Here is an 18,207-nt window from a genome sequence, read left to right on the forward strand (position 1 = left end):
ATAAATACATAAAAATATATACCTAGCTATACCTCAGCCTTATCTTAGTCTGTGACTGGTGTTTTAAATCGTGGTTTGATAAGTGTTGTTTTTTTTAGTACAAAGATCAGATTTTGTGCATGAGGACATGCTTAGCATGTGAAAATTGTACTTTCTTTTATGTTTTCAATCTAATTTTTGTAGTTGTTTTTATTGGTGATCATGATGTGCTGCAACAAATGTTATTTTGGGTCACAGCTCAAGGGAAGGGTTATATTGGCATTGCATTTAGCTTTAGCTAGCAGAAGATTAAAAGCCTGTTCAGCGATTTCTGGCTAAAACAGAATGATACTTCCTATTGAAGCAAAGCATCAGCTCTAAATCAATTAATTTTTTTTCTGCGCTGAGGTTTAAATCAGCTCCAAGTATCTAAAACCTTTGGGGCCAGACCGGTTAAATTAAGGTCAGGGGATTACTTGCAGAGATCACCCTGTCCTGACACGTCATTAATCTTATCACCTAGCTTACCCGGTGTTTCCCATTTGTTTCTCTTTCTTGTACGTGGGAGAAACTCTGAAGCGAAGGAGTCCATGGAGCCTGACAGCGGGGCTCCCGGTGCTTCTCTGCCGGCTTCCGAAGTTGCTGGTCCTGAAGGTTCTTTCCGCAGGACAGAAGCGATACAGTCTCTTTCCGTTCAAGGCGCAGGATGGCTCTCTTCCCCCCTGTGGAGCCCCCGCTCCAAAGCGAGAAAAGTGAGATTAGGAGGTGAAATATCAAACGACGGAGCGTGGCTGGATGACCACTCGGATTTTACCAGCGCGTACTTTTCACGCAGAGCATCAGTGTAAGTTTCTCTGACGGCTGAGTGGAAATGTTAACTTTTAAAATATTAAATAAAATGTCCCTTAACATTCACACGCGCATACAAAAATATGGATTTTACTTTATTGTTGAAAGCTGAACGTTTTCTCAAAAGAAAAGGGTGCAAAATTCGGTTTTTCTTCAAAAACATTGGGTTTCTCACGGTTTTCCCAGCCAGTGTCTCTTCTGGCTCAGCTAGTCTTGAGCTCTTCCTACTGCTCCAAACGGACTCACAGTGACCCCCATTCCGCTACTAATGACTATAGAAAAGGTTTTGTATTTTTATTAGAAACAACAAAAACTGGGCATTTCTCTCCCTGTTATACTTTCAAACTTGGTAAGGGGTCTGTTAATGTTAACACATTATAATACTGTGTTGGAGAGATTCAATGAGAAATTTAGCATAGTCGGAATTGTGAAAAAAAGGGAAATAATTATGACTGCAACTGTGAAAATGTTTAATTGCAAGTCAGCCATTTTGTTTTTTTGAGGTCAGGATTGATGTGAGGAATCAAAAAATATCCCTCTTGGTATTCAGACTTTAGGTGACTGTTTTGTTTTTTCAACCTTGAACATGTCTTTTTTTTTTTTTTTTCTCAATACAAACCGAACAAAATTAAACTATGTCATTCGACCAATACATAGTGCCAATAGGGAAAAAAATAGAAAAGGAAAGCTTTTGTGTGTTTATTTTGTGTTTATGACTCAAAGCACCAGAAAAATGCCATATTCTGTTGTAATACTATTTTTGAAATGTCTGTTCAGAAGGTAATATTTGGAAAACCCTATTTGTTATCAAAAGTAGATTTCCCCTACTTTTTTAACAAAGTAGGGGAAACCCTACCTTGTTAGGGTTAATCAATTAATGATCAATTAATCAAATTGATTTTGATTGATTTGAATGATTGATTGATTAATTCATTCATTTCACTAACATGCCGTCAGCGTCATTGCAGCAGTGTTATCTTTTTCCCATTTCTTAAACTATGCTCGGCACAAGAGGCTCCAGCCTTCTGTGCAGCTCCTGAATCAGCCACTGTTCACTAGCAGCTGTGTCTCGGTTGTTTATCATTACTTTGTCTACTGTGTTCGATTTCAGGATCAGTGATCCTCAGGCAGATATGACACCAAGGTTTCTGAAGAGCATGGGAAACCTGGACATCATCTCCCACAAGGACAGATGTGACTGCCAAGTTTCTCATGACCTCCATGACCCGCTAATGATGGCTCCTCACCACACAACGTCTGTTCCCGTTACTCCAATCCTCAGTGCTCCTGATAAGACGGATTGCTCCTTATGGCCTCCAGTTTCTCCCTGTCCTCCCATTTGTCTTTGTTCCAACAAGTTGCCCTTTGCTCCTTATATTCAGCCTACAGTTGATCTAAAGAGTGTGTCCTGTGGCCTCGGAGAAGGCTGCCCATGGATGATTGGGCTCCTGGGAGGAGGGCTGAGATGGATGGGATCTGTGGCAGAGCTCTGCCAGGGAGCTCTCAACCATGCTGAGGAGCTGCTGGCTGCTGAGGGTGGTGCCCTTTCTCTTGTGAGAAAGGCCTACAGTGGAGAAAGTGATTTAGAGGAAGTGATATCCTTGACAGCAAATGGGTGCAGCCAGGCACATCAGAAAATACTGCAGGGTGTCATGGAGCTGGTTTTGGCCACAGGTTTGCCAATAAACCTGAGAGATGCTCAGAAGGTATTTTATTTTGCATAGTACCTTGCGAAGGTTTCTGAACCTCTAAACGTTTTCAGATTTGGTCATGTTGCACTATGAGAACATAACAGCTTACCACAAGGAAAACATGTGGAAGAAGCAGGTTTTTCAGATGAGACCAAAACATTTACTTTTTCAATTACTGTGTGGTGGAAAACTATCACTGACCGTAACCCTTAACACAACACCCCCTCTATGAAACATGGTGGTGGCAGAGTCATGCTTGGGATCTTTTTTTTCAGCAAGGATTTGGAAGCTGATTACTGGTAATGGAAAGATGGATGGAGCTGTTCCACCGCGACAATGACCATAAATATTTATCCGGAGCTACAATGGAATGAGATCAAAAATACTTTATTGATCCCATGAATGTTAAAAGTCCAAACTTTGACTAAATCATTAATCAACTTAGCTGTTCATAGACTGAGTTTCAACTTTTTTATATGTAACAATGGTAAAAACATACAATATACATTTTGAAGGTGAAATTTCAGCAAAAGGTGGTTCTTTAAATTATTTACTCAAATGCACTGTGCACAAACGCATATCATTTCCTTACACTCCCCAATTATACACCACTTTGTGTTGATCTATCACACAAAATCTTATTGAAGTTTGTGTTGTTATGTTTTCCATGTGACATAAAGTGGAATTTTCAAGTTAGGAGTGAAAGACTTAAAATCTGAATTCACCCTATTTATGAAGATCATAAAGAGTTAGCCTCATGTGTCCTCTGGTTTTAGCGACATGTGTGACAACATGGTCGTCTCATGGGTAGTGGGAAGCAAGTCACAAAATCCCAGATGGAGTAGCTGCTTTTAATCCTTTTAGACTTAGTCTACTGATAAAGTGGTTTGCTAAGCTGAAGTAATTAGCAATTATGCTGTGCTTTCAGCGTGGCACCTTTTGGCTTTAACCGGGTTTATTCACCCAAGCATTCACTTAAAGTGGTGCCCAATAAATATGTGAACAAAATAGATGCTGTACTTTCCTTTTCTGTAAACCAAACACTATAAAAATTACTGGCATACATTTGAAGTTCAGTGTAATAACTACACATGAAGAGGGTTTAGGAACCAAACGGAGAGTCTTCCTTTCTCCCAAAAACCTGCAGTGATGCAGTAAAATGCATGATTTACTTGATGACATTTGCACAGGCACTGACCTGCACCAGGAGCAAAGGTGGCAGAGGCCACTAAAAGGCTTACAGCTGATGCCCTCTCCAGCCCTCGTCTTTGCGGCCAATGTCATTAGGGATGAGAGTTATTTCCTGGTACAGTTAGAACACAGGTAATAATCAGTCAGGACGGATATGGAAAGGTATTCCAGCAATTCCAGCTATTCCAGTTATTGATCGATGATTTTCATATTTTTTTGTTTTAGATAAAATATGAAAGGTAGGGTGTGCGTTTGTATTAATTCCTTTTGAGTCAATATTTGTTTGCGCTTACTTTTACCAAAATAGCTCAATCTCAGCCAGATGAGATGGAGTATATCCATTTCTAAGCTTTGCCAAATGTTTTCAATTATATTTAGGTTTGCACTTTGACACTGTTCTATTCTAGAGGAAGAATATGGTTTAATCTAAACCATTTTAACCGTAGCTTCTGGCTGTGTGTTCAAGGCATACAGCCAGAAGCTTGTAACATCTTAAGTGTTCTGCAGCCTGTAACTGGTTTACTTCAGGGTTTGCCCAGTATTTACCACTCCCCACTGACTATGTACAGCTTCTCTATATAGAGCTGTACAGAGAAGTTGTACAACTCCCTAAAGCATGATTCTTTGTGTTTGCCTCCCAGATAAAATTCAAGTTAAATCCCTCAAGGCTTCTGGTTGTTAAGTGTTCAAAGTGAACAAATCGTTTTGCAAGGCTCAATGTGCCTGCATACTGTCAAAATGTTTCTACATGGAGGTTGGTTAATAAGTAATATATTCTGTTGCCAAATTACACAAATATCTAGCACATGCAGTTTTTCTGTACATGTCTTACATGCATATGTTTTTTAAAATAAGTGAGACCCTCGGAAATAATATTGTAAGACTTGTTTTATTTGTTTACTTCTGTCACCAGGATCCCAGGTTCAAAGAAGACAGTAAACGGTGCTTAAAGATTAGGACGGTTTTGAGTGTTCCTATCAAGAACCACAGGCGAGAGGTAACATTCATCACAGTTCTATTTGTGTATTGATTTTGCACCTGAAGTTCTATCAATACTGCATAACAATGAGTTATGTGATTTGTTTCTTAGGTGTTGGGTGTGGTGGTAATGATCAACAAAAGAAAAGCCTGTGATTGCCATCCTGCTTTTACCTTCATGGATGAAAAGGTGAGAAATGGAACCAGTGGATGACAGTCTTTGTTAGAATATGTATCAATTCCTGCCTGGGAAAAACTGTGTATTAAATTTTATTACTCAGGTACTGTCCAATCATATGGATGTATTGGGGATGGTTCTGGAAAACATCCAGCTGTATGAGAGTTCAAGACAAGAGGCTAAGCGCAGCCAGGTAGCAACATGTCATCTATTGTGTGTCCACGTAATAAACCCCTCAATGTTCATGCATGCTGTATATCTGTGTGTCTCTTAGGCTCTGATAGAAATGGCACAGGTGTTATCAAGGGAGCATCATTCTTTTGAGGTTCTGTTGAGCAAGATGGCTGCCACAATCATGCCTTTCACGCATGCTCAATACTGCACTATCTTCATCCCCAGTGACCAAACCTCAGTCACAAAGGACGATCAGGTTGATCTTCTAATTAACATCATATTTTGCATTTTATTAGTGGTTTTGAGATCCACATGTCAGGTTTGTATTATATCATACAACTTATATCATACAACATTGTATTTCCTGCTGCTTTCTGGCTTTTACCATAGATCATATTCTCATGTGTGATACACTTGGAGTGTGAAGAGTTTGGATCAACTTGCCAGATCTACAGAAGGTATGTCCTACAGACAATGAGACCTGTTGACAATTTAACATCTTTCATTTTTAGATTTTCTGTTTAAAAAAAAAATCCTGTGTCTATATTATTTTTTAGGGAGCATGACATCAGTGCTATAGATCCGTCACATGCTTGTGAAACAGTGAGGGCTACAAAAACTGTTAACATGGCAAAGAGCGCTGTTGAATCAGAGAGGAGTATCGTCTGCTGCCCTGTGAGAAATGAAAGGTCAGAAAACGTTATTGGTAAGTTTCTTGATTTTATATATTTATCACTTACTTTTATTTAAAATGATTATGGAGGGACGATCAAAGTTTGAAGTATAGTTTGATCAAAAAATGAACAAAAAACAAACATAAAAATATATGTCTTTATTTCTGCTAAAGACTGAACACTATTAAACATCCTGAGTTGCTCAGTGTCTGTTTTTCTGTCATTTAGCTGTGTGCCAGCTCATGAACAAACAGACCAGAGACTCAAATGAGCTGGAACCCTTTAATCGATACGATGAGCGACTCCTGGAGGATCTGGCTGTGTACTGTGGCCTGGCCTTGCAGTATGCTCAAGCTGTCCAGATCACTGAAGTGAGAAGGGCCAGCATAGAGGTTACAGAAGAGGTAGGACGGTTATCCCTAACTCTTTTCCCTGGAGAGTACAGTAAATGTGCTCAGATTAATTCATAAATATGCCATACACGGGTGTAGTTTTTGGCATTGTTGCCTCTTTTCATGATGTGTAATATGAGTTTAAAAATGTTTTTAATTGTGGTTCTGAGTATTAGAAGAGCATGTTTCTTACTTTGTTTGCAAATGTTTAAATTTACTTATGTTAATCTTGCAGATTCTTGCCTACCACCTCACTGCAGCACAAGAGGACATTAAGGCACTGCAGGTGATTTCTCTTTTTTGTTTGTTTGTTTGTTTGTTTGTTCCTTTCTTTCTTTCAAAGTATAATCTACATGTTGACTGATGATATTTACAACAAACAAAAAAAACCTACACCTAACAAAAACACTCCCCTCTGGCTATTAAGCAATGTTTTTTGATTACAAAAATAAAATGCACATTTGTTTGTTTGTGTGTGGTGGTGATGATGGTGTTGGTTTTGCAGGAGACCACAATCCCATCAGCAGAATCACTGAATATTTTGGACTTCCATTTCTCTGATTTTGGCCTACCAGAAGACGCCACCACTCAGGCCACAGTTCGAATGTTTCTGGACCTGAATTTAGTGCAGGACTTCAACATTGATTACAAGGTATCTGATCTGCTTTGTTTCTATTAAAGCAAGCTTAGTTTGTAAAGCAGATTTCCTTCTCTCTACGCCATAATACCAATTTGTCAGTCACCTTTCGTTCCTGTACAGAGCCTTTGTCAATGGGTCCTCACTGTGAGACGTGGCTACAGGAGCCACATTCCTTATCACAACTGGAGCCATGCACTGAGCACTGCTCAAAGTATGTTTGCTATGCTCATGGCAACAGATCGGCTACAGGTGAGTGAATGTATGAGTCACACCTGTAGACTAATAAATTAATAAATATGATTAGGTATATGATTGGGTTTTTTTATATGTACAATAGTGTGTGTACACATGAAGTTAACAGATGGTTTATTCATTTGAATGACAGTCACTGTATCCACAGTCAGTCTTTTGACTAATTGTAAACTTTGACTGTCAGAGTTTACCATCAGAAGAATAATAGCCGTTTTGAACATAAATCTGAGTGAATATCAGATGCGGCTTTGTCTGATTTTTTTTTTCTTCTACTTTATTTCTATTGTTTGAAGAGCATCTAAATATTACAATTTTTGGATCATTTCTTCAATAAACAAAGATTTAATGCAGTTATTATTGATTTGCAATAATAAGAAGCAGATATAGACAGCTGGAAATGGCAGGGAGTTTCTGGGGGGTTACGGGGAGGTAAGTCTGATGTAAATAAAATAAATAAAATGTATGTTTTTGCTCATCTGATTTGATCAAAATGTATACAGACTACACAGAGATTGGCTCAAACATGAAAAAGAAAATATTTTCTCATACATGGGACAAGAAAAATGAAGCTGATTATATTCAATTATTTTGGTCTTCCTTTTAATGTCTTTGTGTCTCAGAAAATTTTTTCTCGGCTGGAGATCTTAGCTTTGATGATAGCCACCCTGAACCACGACATTGACCACAGAGGAGTTAGCAACTCCTACATAGAAAGGTGAACTTTTTTTTTTCATTCAACTCAATTTATTTTTCAAATAAGCAGTTATATGTCATAAATACTAATACTTCTTAAACACTTTCACATTTTGTTTGTTATATTATTTCTACAAAATTGGATATATTTTACTGGAATTTGATGTGATGATGACCAACACAAATTAGAGCAAAATTGTGGAAGAGAAGTGATTGCAAGTTTCCCTATTTAAAAAATCTACATAAATCTATATATTCTAAATCCTAAATGCAAATCTGAAAACAGTGGTGAGCATTTGCATTGATCACCATGTTCCCTGATAGCCATAAATAAGATATTGTGCAGCCAATGAAGTTTGTTCGAGGACATTAGTGAGAAGCATCGTGGAGACCGAGGAACACAAGTTGTTAGAAGCTTAGAAACATTGTCCAAAGTTCAACCTTCTATGGACGACTGTTCAGTCCTTCATCTAAACCCAAGACATGGAAGATAGTCTACAAAACAACTGTCAACATGCCCTGGTCTGGCTGCTTAGGCCAGAGGTTTTGCAATCTGGTACATGTTCACCTTGTGTCAAACTCCATGATTCTAAAATAAGTCAAAGAAAAACTCCAAAATTTTGTCATGAGACCAAGTACAGTGCACTAATGCTTGCTGTTAATGATATGCAATTGTATGAAATCCAGAGAATGTAGCCAAAGACCAGTATTTCTGGAATTACGTTCTCTGTCTTATTGGACGCCAGACTAAACTAAAATCAGCATGCCACAACAAGAACTGCATACCAACAGTGAAGAAGACGCCACCATAGACGTGGTGGTGTCATGATATGGGAATGCTTTGCTGCAGCAGGACTCGGTCAGCTCAACATAATGGAAATCTACCACATATCAGATGGCGCTTAAGATAAATGAAAGATCTGTAGAAAAATTAAAGGCGTGACTGAACCTGGTCATGCAACATGACAATGACAGAAAACATACCTGAACATGTATAAAAGGCTGGCTCGAAATTATAAAATGGAAATTTATGGTCTAAGATGAACTCCAGGTCTTGATTTTATTGAGGTTTTGGGAGATGGTAAACAGACTGTACATGCAAGAAACTTCTCAAACATCTCTCAGCTGGAAGTGAGGAATAGAATAAGCTGACCTCAGACCAATGTCAAACACTTGTTGACGCCTATAAGAAGCATCTCAATTAAGTTTTTTTTAATTAAAGTGGTAAAACTAGCAATTAGGGAGATGGGCATCCTAGTTTTTTTTCTCAGCCTCAGCTAAGAAATGCATTTCTGAGAAAACTTGTTGGACCCTGCAAAAGATTTAAGACCGGTCCAGAGGATCTCACCTTCCATCAATACTGAATTGCCAAAACAATGTGTATCCTTTCTCTTCACTTCACCATTATGCACTACTTTTTGTTGGTCTATCACATGACAAAATGTGAAAACATTTAAAGAGTCTGGGTACTTTTGCAAAGCATTTTACGCTGTGTTTTCTGTCTTGTAGGTCTCAGCAGCCTTTAGCTCAGTTGTACGGTCACTCCTCGTTAGAGAACCACCACTACAACCTGTGCATCTTCATTCTGAATAACACCGTAAAATCTGATCTCCTTGTTTTGTTTTTTTTTTTATTATTATTATTATTTCTTCAACTTTTTTAGTTGTCTCTTTTTAAATTATTTGTCTTCCTCTCTTAGTCTCTCTCTGATTCTCTTCTAGGGGAGCCAGATCCTCAGCAACTTATCAGATGAGGACCATAGAGCTGTACTGCACATGATCAAAAGGGCAATCCTTGCTACTAATCTTAACATCTACATGCAGTATGTTTGGAAAAAAGTTGTCTAAGTAGGAAGAGGTCTGGCACTTACATGATAATAATTCTAAGCCCTCATAAATTTGTTTACTGTGCTGTTTGTAGAAGAAGAGGAGAATTTTTTTCTCTTGCTGAGAAAAGCAGGGTGAACTGGAGGAGTGAGAAACAAAGAGATTTGCTGAGGTGAGAGTGAAGATAATTCATTTGAGAGTCATTTATAACTATGTGTATAGCAACAGAGAGTGAAGAGTTGTCTTTTATGTTATTAATTTACCTGACAGATCAATGCTGATGACAGCTAGTGATCTATCTGCCATCACAAAGCCTTGGCCCGAGCAAAAAAGGGTAGGTCTCAGAAAATTCTGATTACATAAACAAACACAGTCTTTTTGATTTACTACTTGCTCTAACCTTCATTTCTTCTCCTTTCAGATTGCCAACCTTGTTGCCATGGAGTTCTTTGCTCAAGGGGACAAAGAGAGAGAGGAATTTAAAACCAAACCTATTGTAAGTTGCACTTCATCAGGAGTTTATGGTACAGTAACAATGTAATACAGATATTGTTAACAAAACTTCACAAATTTTTTGCATTGTTTTGTGGTACAATCTATTAAATAGTTATTTATGAGATAGTATAGTAAACTGACAACATGGTGACTGCACTTTGGACAAAACTGAGTTAAAAGGATTTTTATTGTTGTATTTTGATTTTGTTTTTCTGATGGAATATGAATGTATTCATTTAGAATACATCCATATTCTCCGAGAATATGGATGTATTCTAAACGAATACATCCATATTAGATGCTAGTTTAACTTCTTCCTCATCAGGACGTAATGGACAGAGAAAACAGCACCCGTCTGCCATACATGCAGGTTGAATACATCGATGAGATCTGCTTCCCTCTGTACAAGGTTTGAGCTTTGCTCAAGTTTTCATAGCTTTTAAACATTTTTTTTAGTTTGGGTCAAATTGTAACTACAAATTTCTATTTATTTTATTAGAAGTTGATGTAATAGATCAAACCAAGTAGCAAATTTAATGAAATTGTAGCTCTGGGTGTGTGTTTTTTAGTTGTTTGGATGGAAGGCAAACCTCTGGCCTAGTCTGAAGTTTTATGCAGCCTCTGATAGATTTCCCCCAAGAATATACTGTATCTAGCTCCATCCATCTTCCCGTCAGCCTTCCTGCCTTTATCTGCTAAAGCATCCCCGCAGCATGCTGCTGCCACAGTAATGTCTTACTCTGGGGACTGAATGTTTAGGGGACATGTAGCGTTAGCTTCCCTTTACGTAAAACATTTTGCATGCCAGTCACAAAGTTTGAGCTAATTGGTTTGTAAAGCATTGTCGGTCTATCGCATAAAATTCCGATAAAGATTATGGTTGCATCATGACAAAATGTAGAATAGTTCAATAAGTATGAAAACTTTTGCGAGGAACTATATTTAAGTAACATCTTCTACGCTCTTGTTACTTCACTCTAATTGAATCTTTGCTTACCCATCCATCCTCTCTCTCTCTCTCTCTCTCTGTGTTCAACTCAGGCTGTGTCAAAATTATTCGACAGCTGCTCTCCATTGGTGAATGCTTGTAAGAAGAACAGGAAAAACTGGTTGCATCTTGCTGAAGGCACACGGGAAGGAAAGCTTGAAGACAACTGCAGTTTACACTTTGAAACTTAAAGAATTGAAGAGGAAGAGACAGAAAGAGGAGCTGAACAATTGGCAAAAGAACAAAACACATGATATTTTGAAACATTTTCGGGCACCTCAGAACTGAAAATGAATCTGGAACCCATTGCCAGTAGGCTTATTTTTATTCCTCTACCTACACCTGAATTTTGAGCTACAGGAATCTATAAACTTGTTTTTGTTTGCACTAGCTTTTTTTGTTTAGTCAGTTGGGATTACAAAACCTATCTACACGCCTAATGCCAGAATGAGGGGAAGAATTTTTTATTAACAAGTTTGTCTGTGCTTTGATAAACTTTAAAATTGTGAAAGCCCAGATGACAATTATTGTGACAAAGTTAATTCACAACATTTGAGGTAATTGGGGGGAATGCTTCTGGGTGTATTTTAATTTCCTTGTGTGAAATTATGTAGAAATAAGAAATCGGGCAAGATATGAACAGAATTGAAGACTTGTTCAAACTTTGGTACAATTTCCATCGGGTCAAGCTGTCACATTATTGTGGTCAAACAACTTTATGTAAGAATAAACACCATACAAATTTGCAGCCACCATACTGTTTTGGAGTGAGACAGTTTCTTTGTCCCAGACACAAATGTGTTTTGGTGTGAAATGTTCAAATCAATCCCAGAATAAAATCAGAAGACCTTGTAGAGATGCAAACTGAAGCTGGTGAGAGAGTGTCATTAATCAGTTTGCAAAGCGTTATCTACAAACATAGCAAACTCTTCAAAACATAAGGATGTCGAGAAAAAAGCTACCAATGTTTTGTCTCCTATTTTAGAAAGTAAAATTCTGATTTGTGGTCACTTTTATCATTTTTATAATTAGAATTTGAGTTTTACATAACATTAATTTCAACAAAGCATTTTAATGTATATATATTAGGTATTGGTGATATTATAATCATAGGGAAGACTGCTAACTTTATAGATGTCTAGAAGACAGTCATTGACACCCTCCACAATGAGGGTAAATTACGAAAGATCTTTGCTATTTTGTACCAAAGCGTATTCACAAAAAATTTAACAGAAGGAAAAGGTGTGATAGAAGACATTGCACTAGCAATGGGGAGAGTTGCAGCCTTGAGAGGATTATCAAACAAAATCTATTTAACAATTTGTAGTAGCTTCACAAAGACGGCACTGAGGCTGGAGTCAGTGCATCAAGTTACTACACAAACAAATCCCGGACAAAAAAATATTGGACTTTTTAGAGATATTCTACATTTAATTATTTTTATTTTAGTAGATGTGCTTATTTATATAAATGTATAAATATATGTACAATTATTATAAATATATAAAATTATATATAAAATTATAAAACATTTTCTTGAATTCGCTCACTGCTGCGGCGGCGTTATTGCAATCCTCCATCCCAGTGCAATATTTTATGAGGAAAAAGTACCTCCCCGATCCAATCTGTTGGGGGCGCTACGTTTACCTAACTTAGGTTGCTGCTGCTTCAGTAAATCTGCAGAAGAAGACGACGACAGAGAGACAAGAGGAAGAAAATGACAGGGCGCGCAAAAAGAAAAACCAAACCAAATCAGGTAATTTTAACCTCATTTAAGCACATTTGACTGCCATCTTAAGTATCCATTTAGAAGATGGACTTACGAGGTTAAGACACGTATTGGTTATGAATACAAAAATACTGAAACTGCATCTATTATTAAGCGCAAATGGCAGAAGTGTGTGATGCACTGAGTGAGCATCAGCGGTGGGAGCCAACATGGCAGCAGCTTCCCTGCTCAGTGCTGCTGCAGCACTGGTCACGTCATTTTAATGGTGCTTCACACACTGTTCCACATTTGTTCGTGTTGATAATTACTAGATAGCCTCCCTTTTTAACTAGCAAATCTCGTCAGTTAGCCTGTTGGATTGCGGTAGGGGGATGTTTCCATGGTTAATGTTGTTTATCAAAGACTACAAATGGTCTGTTACGAGCTAAAACTTTTACATAATTGAATTAATACGTGTTCATAGGCTTCCCTCAACTCTTCCTAAGAAGTTCACATATCGGGTATATCACAGTTTACTACTCTGAGCACAGAGAGAGGCTACAGAGTTAAAACTGTAGTGTCTGGTATTTTGTTAGATTTTTTTGTGTGTGAACGACGAACCAAAGTGGCAAGTAATAATAAAGTGGAAGGAAATAATGAGTGGTTTTACGTATAGAACACGTTCGTGTTGATACTTATTAAAATCCGGTGAGTCCCGCTGTCTTTGAACGTCACCTAATTAGTAAGCAGAGTCCACCTGTATGTAATTCAGGCTGATTATTAGAATGGCCTTTGACGTGCTGGAGGTAGAGAAACGATGCAGACCAACCAGGTGTTTACTCCTAACACAGTGCAGATGGCAGAATGTGCAAAATAACCCCTGTTCAGTAGGTTATGTGTGGGCTCGCAGAGGCTCACAATGAAAAGGACCGCCAGCCTTCTATAGTCCACTACACTCTAAACATTCACAAATGACAAAAAACAATCTAATTGGTAAATATTTTTCCAATTTTGGAAAAAATACCGATATTAAGAAAAACTGATTTCAGATTCTTCAAATGCACACCTCTATTTTCTTTGTTTTGTAAAAGGAGAGAGTCATCAAGCTTTTTTCAACAACTTTCCAATTTTGTCCTACTGTATGCTGATCTGTTGCCTAAAAAACCCTCCAAAGTTCATTGGATGCTGTGGTTGAAGTGTGAAAAAGTTTTCGAAAGTTCTGGACGCCATACAGCAACAAAACACATCCAACTAATTTAACTGAACGTATGTCATTGTGGATTTCTCTGCTTCTTCATTAGGAGTCGTGCTCAGCCAATGGACAGGTGAAGAAAGCCCGAGCTGATGAACCTAAAGCTATGCTTTCATCAAGAGTCGGTGCAGAGCAACGTGATGAGTTGGCTCAGCTGTATGGTTTTCACATGCCAGAGGATCTCTACCACTTCTGGGACTTCTGCAAGGAGCTCAGTCCTGACAACCCCTGTGGTATATGCAGTGATTAAATGCAATAGTTTATACTTGTGCTAAACCATTGCTTTGCTTCTCCGTTGTCTCTGAATGTTGTCAGAGACCCTGTTGTTCTCTCCAGGGTTTTTGGAACTAATAGTACTGCTGTACTATCATAGCTATCACTATTTTATGTTGACTTAGACCACTCAAGGCCCACGGGCTAAATCTGGCCCGCCATAGCTTTTTATGTGGCTGTCTTGATTCTAGACTAAACATTAAATGTGCTTAAATATCATGTTATTAATCAAATCAATGCAGTTTTTATCTGTTTAATGCCAAATTACATCATTCAGTTCTTCCAGTTTCTTGAGAATTATTGTTGAAATTCACACAAAATCAACAAATTGCCACAACTGACCCTTTAAGAGCTTTCATGATATTAATTTGGCCCAAAACAAAAATGGGTTTGACACTCCTGACTTGGACTACGTAGAAGCAAAATAATTTTAAAGACCCCTGTTCAGCCCATATTTTCAATCCATGAACTAGATCTGATCTTTACTCCTCGCAATCAGCTGAAAGGCTCAACAAACAATTGAAACCGTAACAAAGATCTGAAAAGAGGCTAATTCCTGAGCATATTTTTTTGAGGGGGGGAGGAAATCAGTATGATGTTGTATGCAAGTCTAAATTGAAAAAATGTCAGAACTAGAAATTATTTTAGCTTCTCTGTCTGTGATCTTACGCTGATTGTCTCAACACACTTTCGATTAGGTGCCGTGAAAGACACGCTGGGTCTGCAGCTGGTCGGCCCTTTCGACATTCTGGCAGGAGCTAACAGAAACCCCAAGAATCCTCAGCCCAACTTTCATCTGCATTGGAGATATTTTTATGACCCGCCAGAGTTTCAGACAATTCTCAAAGGGAGTGAGGATTCCCAGCATCACATGGGATACTACAGGTATCATAATACATGCATATATACATAATAAAGTCTTGTAGCTTTGCAGAGATTAATATGTTGGCTAAAGTTAGACCTATGAGCAGAATAAGTTGTAGTTATTTTAATTGTTCAACTGTCAAAACATCAGAGATAGCCCAGACACTCTTCCTTCGTTTGTTGGGGAAAATCATGCCAAGAAGGGCTGCAACATAACACAAATGGGAGATAACATCTTTGCAGCTGTTTAGTAAGTAAACCACATTATTCTCCATATAATCAGCTGTGGAAAAAAATGTGATTTCATACCGTTTCTTTTTCATATTTAATTCTGTCTTTGAAATACTTTTCTTGCATCTCTTCTTTAGCCTGCATTTGCTGAGGAAGAAGAAAGAGAGAAATGGTAAAAGAGCAGAAGAAGAGGCTTTGGAAAGCCTGGAGTCAAAGCTGAGAGACCAGGCTGAGACATTAGGCTTTTCTTTAGAGCAGAAGACCAAAAGCATGAAGCAGCGGGACAGAAAGGTGATTCTCAAACCAGGTTCCTTCATAGTCTTAAAAAGTATGGAAGACTATTTTTTCCAAACTTTTTTCCTGTCTAAGTACTGCATCCATCAACCTTTTCTTATCCATTCTTTGAGATCTCGTTCATTCCTTCCCTTTTCATCTCTTCTTTTTCCTTTGGCTCATTACTCCAAACTTTCCAAACCTTACCTGTGCTTCTTTTCACTTATTCATTTGTGTTTGTCATTTTCCTTCATTCATAATTCTTGTAAGGAAATAAGTATCACAACAATAAATGATAGTTATTTCCAATCTTCAAAAGCAATATGTGTACAACCTTCACATAGCTTGCTTTAAAATAGAGCTCAGATATTAATCTCCTCCTTCTCTGTAATACTGCAGGTTGTTACCAAGACCTTCCATGGTGCTGGAATTGTTGTGCCTGTGGACAAGAATGATGTAGGATACAGAGAACTACCAGAAACAGATGGTAACCTTTTTTAAAAAAAAAGTTTTTCTTTGATATATTCTTTTTATGTGAACTTTTAAATGTATTTCTTTACACATCTTTCTACTAGCTGGTCTCAAGAAGATCTGTAAAGCCATTGCAGAAGCTCGGAATGATGAGGAACGTGTCAAAGCCTTTGGACCGATCCAGGAGATGATGACATTTGTTCAGTTTGCTAATGACGAATGCGACTATGGAATGGGCTACGAACTTGGAATTGACCTTTTTTGTTATGGATCGCATGTGAGTTGAAGAACAGCAACCCCATTACAACCTTGGAGTAATAATTCACTTACAGTTTAGATAATTGTTAACCTCATGTAACATTATAGGAAAAAAAATGTCTCTGACACAAGATAATACTTGAATTCCACTAAGTCTTTACACCTGGAGTGCAAACAATTGTTAATCTTGTTCATCTTTTTTCCTCCAGTACTTTCATAAGGTTGTCAAGCAACTTCTACCAATGGCCTACAGCTTGCTGAAAAGGAATTTGTTTGGGGAAATTTTGGAGAGCCATCTGAGCAGTCGCAGCCATGACAACTTGGACCAACTCTCTGCACAATAAAATAAGACTCAGCAGTCCATTAGAAGTTCTCATTCTGGTTCTTATAAGCTTTCCTGCCATGTATATTTGATTACTGGTGTTTGTCATGGTTAATGCTTTTTAGTGATTCTCTTGCTGCTGTTGTTTATGGAATCATTTCAGTGATATATTGTTAAATTTACATGTGTAATAAAGTCTTTATATTTTTAGATGTTGTCTCTTGGTGCTCGCTTGGTGAATACTTCATCTAATTGGTCTATGTTGGGTAGGGAAATTTTATTTTAATACATTGTAATAGAAACGGAAGACAGTGTTGTCAGTGGCTACAGCTAAAATGAGCATCATGATATCTGCCATAAAATTACTGACTGCAGATGCCATAGTGTCCCATAATCTCAACAGATCTCCCTGTTCTTTACAGCAATCAGTATTATGTTAATGGGTTTACTTTTTGCTTTGGTGCACAGACTGTCAAAATTTTAAACTTTATTTCAAACAGCAATAATAAACTTGACCCATAAAAGAACAAATGTGCGGCTGATTTTACTGTAGTGATTTTGAATTCAAGTAAGTTTGTTCCCAATCTATGCATGAAAACATACCTTTTCCCACCAAAAGTGGCAGTTGAGTTTTCATGCATTTATTGGGCTAGAAAAAAAAAAAATCACATTTTGTAGAACACAACCAATCACTGGTACATCAATACATTTTTATGCTTTGAAATGTTCTGTTCAAAAAGAAATATTTAAAAGTTGAAGTTCCAAGTGGAAAAATCGAGGGATCCTCATGTAGCCCAACTTCACAATCCACCATGATTGAATAAAACTATTTATGGCTGCAGTAAAGAAAAGGTTTTAATAAAAACTAGACTGCAAGTTCATTGTTTAATGGAAAATATCTGAAAACAAGCTTGTTACAAAGGATATTGTTTATAATTGTGCGGTTTTCAGTTTAATATTCTCAAAAACTTTATAAATTAAACATGAAATGACCCACGAGTTATGGCATACTAAATTCTAGTTAACTTAAAAACGGAAAGATGAAGTTGTTACAACCATTTTCAACATTTTTTTGCTTTTTTGCTTTACACATCAGATCTATCCATTAAGAACTAAAAGATTAAATAAAATTCTCGCTATTAGATTTTATGTACCAACTCCACTTTAAAGATTTTCTTATCATGATCGTTTTAAATGACTTCATGCCCCCTTGAAGGCGCTTTTTTTTCCTATGCTTTCAAGATCTTGGTATTGATCTTGTCAACCTTCATTAAATATGTAGTTTAGTGAAGAATTCCAGGCCCAGTTGGAGGTTGAAAGATGCTAAGATGGCACAGGCTAAGCAAGTCCAACTCCAGTTACAGTTTGAAAAGTGAACTCGTACAATTGCAAACTTCACTGCACAGTAAGTGCACGTATAACACCTGAATAGAGAAAATACAAACACACGCTAAAATAAGGATGCCATCTTGCTCAATTTAAGCAGCTGTTAATGATTTATTATTGTTATTATTATTATAAATCCAATTTTTTGCGATATACAAAGCTCTAATTT

The 18,207-nt window shown here is 37.5% G+C and overlaps 2 protein-coding genes across 2 annotated transcripts; both read left to right on the forward strand.

The window, feature by feature from the left end:
• Positions 1–471: 471 nt before the first annotated feature.
• LOC103137799 (cGMP-specific 3',5'-cyclic phosphodiesterase-like) lies at positions 472–11,869 on the forward strand. The gene is made up of 20 exons (XM_007551733.2): positions 472–823; positions 1,940–2,534; positions 4,624–4,707; positions 4,801–4,878; positions 4,970–5,059; positions 5,141–5,296; positions 5,431–5,498; positions 5,598–5,746; positions 5,943–6,118; positions 6,342–6,392; positions 6,612–6,758; positions 6,867–6,995; positions 7,619–7,713; positions 9,201–9,288; positions 9,413–9,513; positions 9,612–9,689; positions 9,788–9,851; positions 9,939–10,013; positions 10,338–10,421; positions 11,054–11,869. The coding sequence occupies exons 1-20, from the start codon at positions 570–572 to the stop codon at positions 11,189–11,191; spliced, it is 2,700 nt and encodes an 899-aa protein (XP_007551795.1). The 5' UTR covers positions 472–569; the 3' UTR covers positions 11,192–11,869.
• Positions 11,870–12,694: 825 nt separating this feature from the next.
• Positions 12,695–17,170, forward strand: hpf1 (histone PARylation factor 1). Its single transcript, XM_007551734.2, has 8 exons — positions 12,695–12,756; positions 14,010–14,193; positions 14,932–15,118; positions 15,249–15,347; positions 15,466–15,619; positions 16,001–16,088; positions 16,177–16,349; positions 16,540–17,170. Exons 1-8 carry the CDS (start codon positions 12,718–12,720, stop codon positions 16,672–16,674), a joined length of 1,059 nt encoding a protein of 352 aa, XP_007551796.1. The 5' UTR covers positions 12,695–12,717; the 3' UTR covers positions 16,675–17,170.
• The last annotated feature ends 1,037 nt before the right edge of the window (positions 17,171–18,207 follow it).

Source organism: Poecilia formosa, unplaced genomic scaffold (assembly GCF_000485575.1).
Source record: "Poecilia formosa unplaced genomic scaffold, Poecilia_formosa-5.1.2 Scaffold43, whole genome shotgun sequence".
Lineage (NCBI taxonomy): Eukaryota > Metazoa > Chordata > Actinopteri > Cyprinodontiformes > Poeciliidae > Poecilia > Poecilia formosa.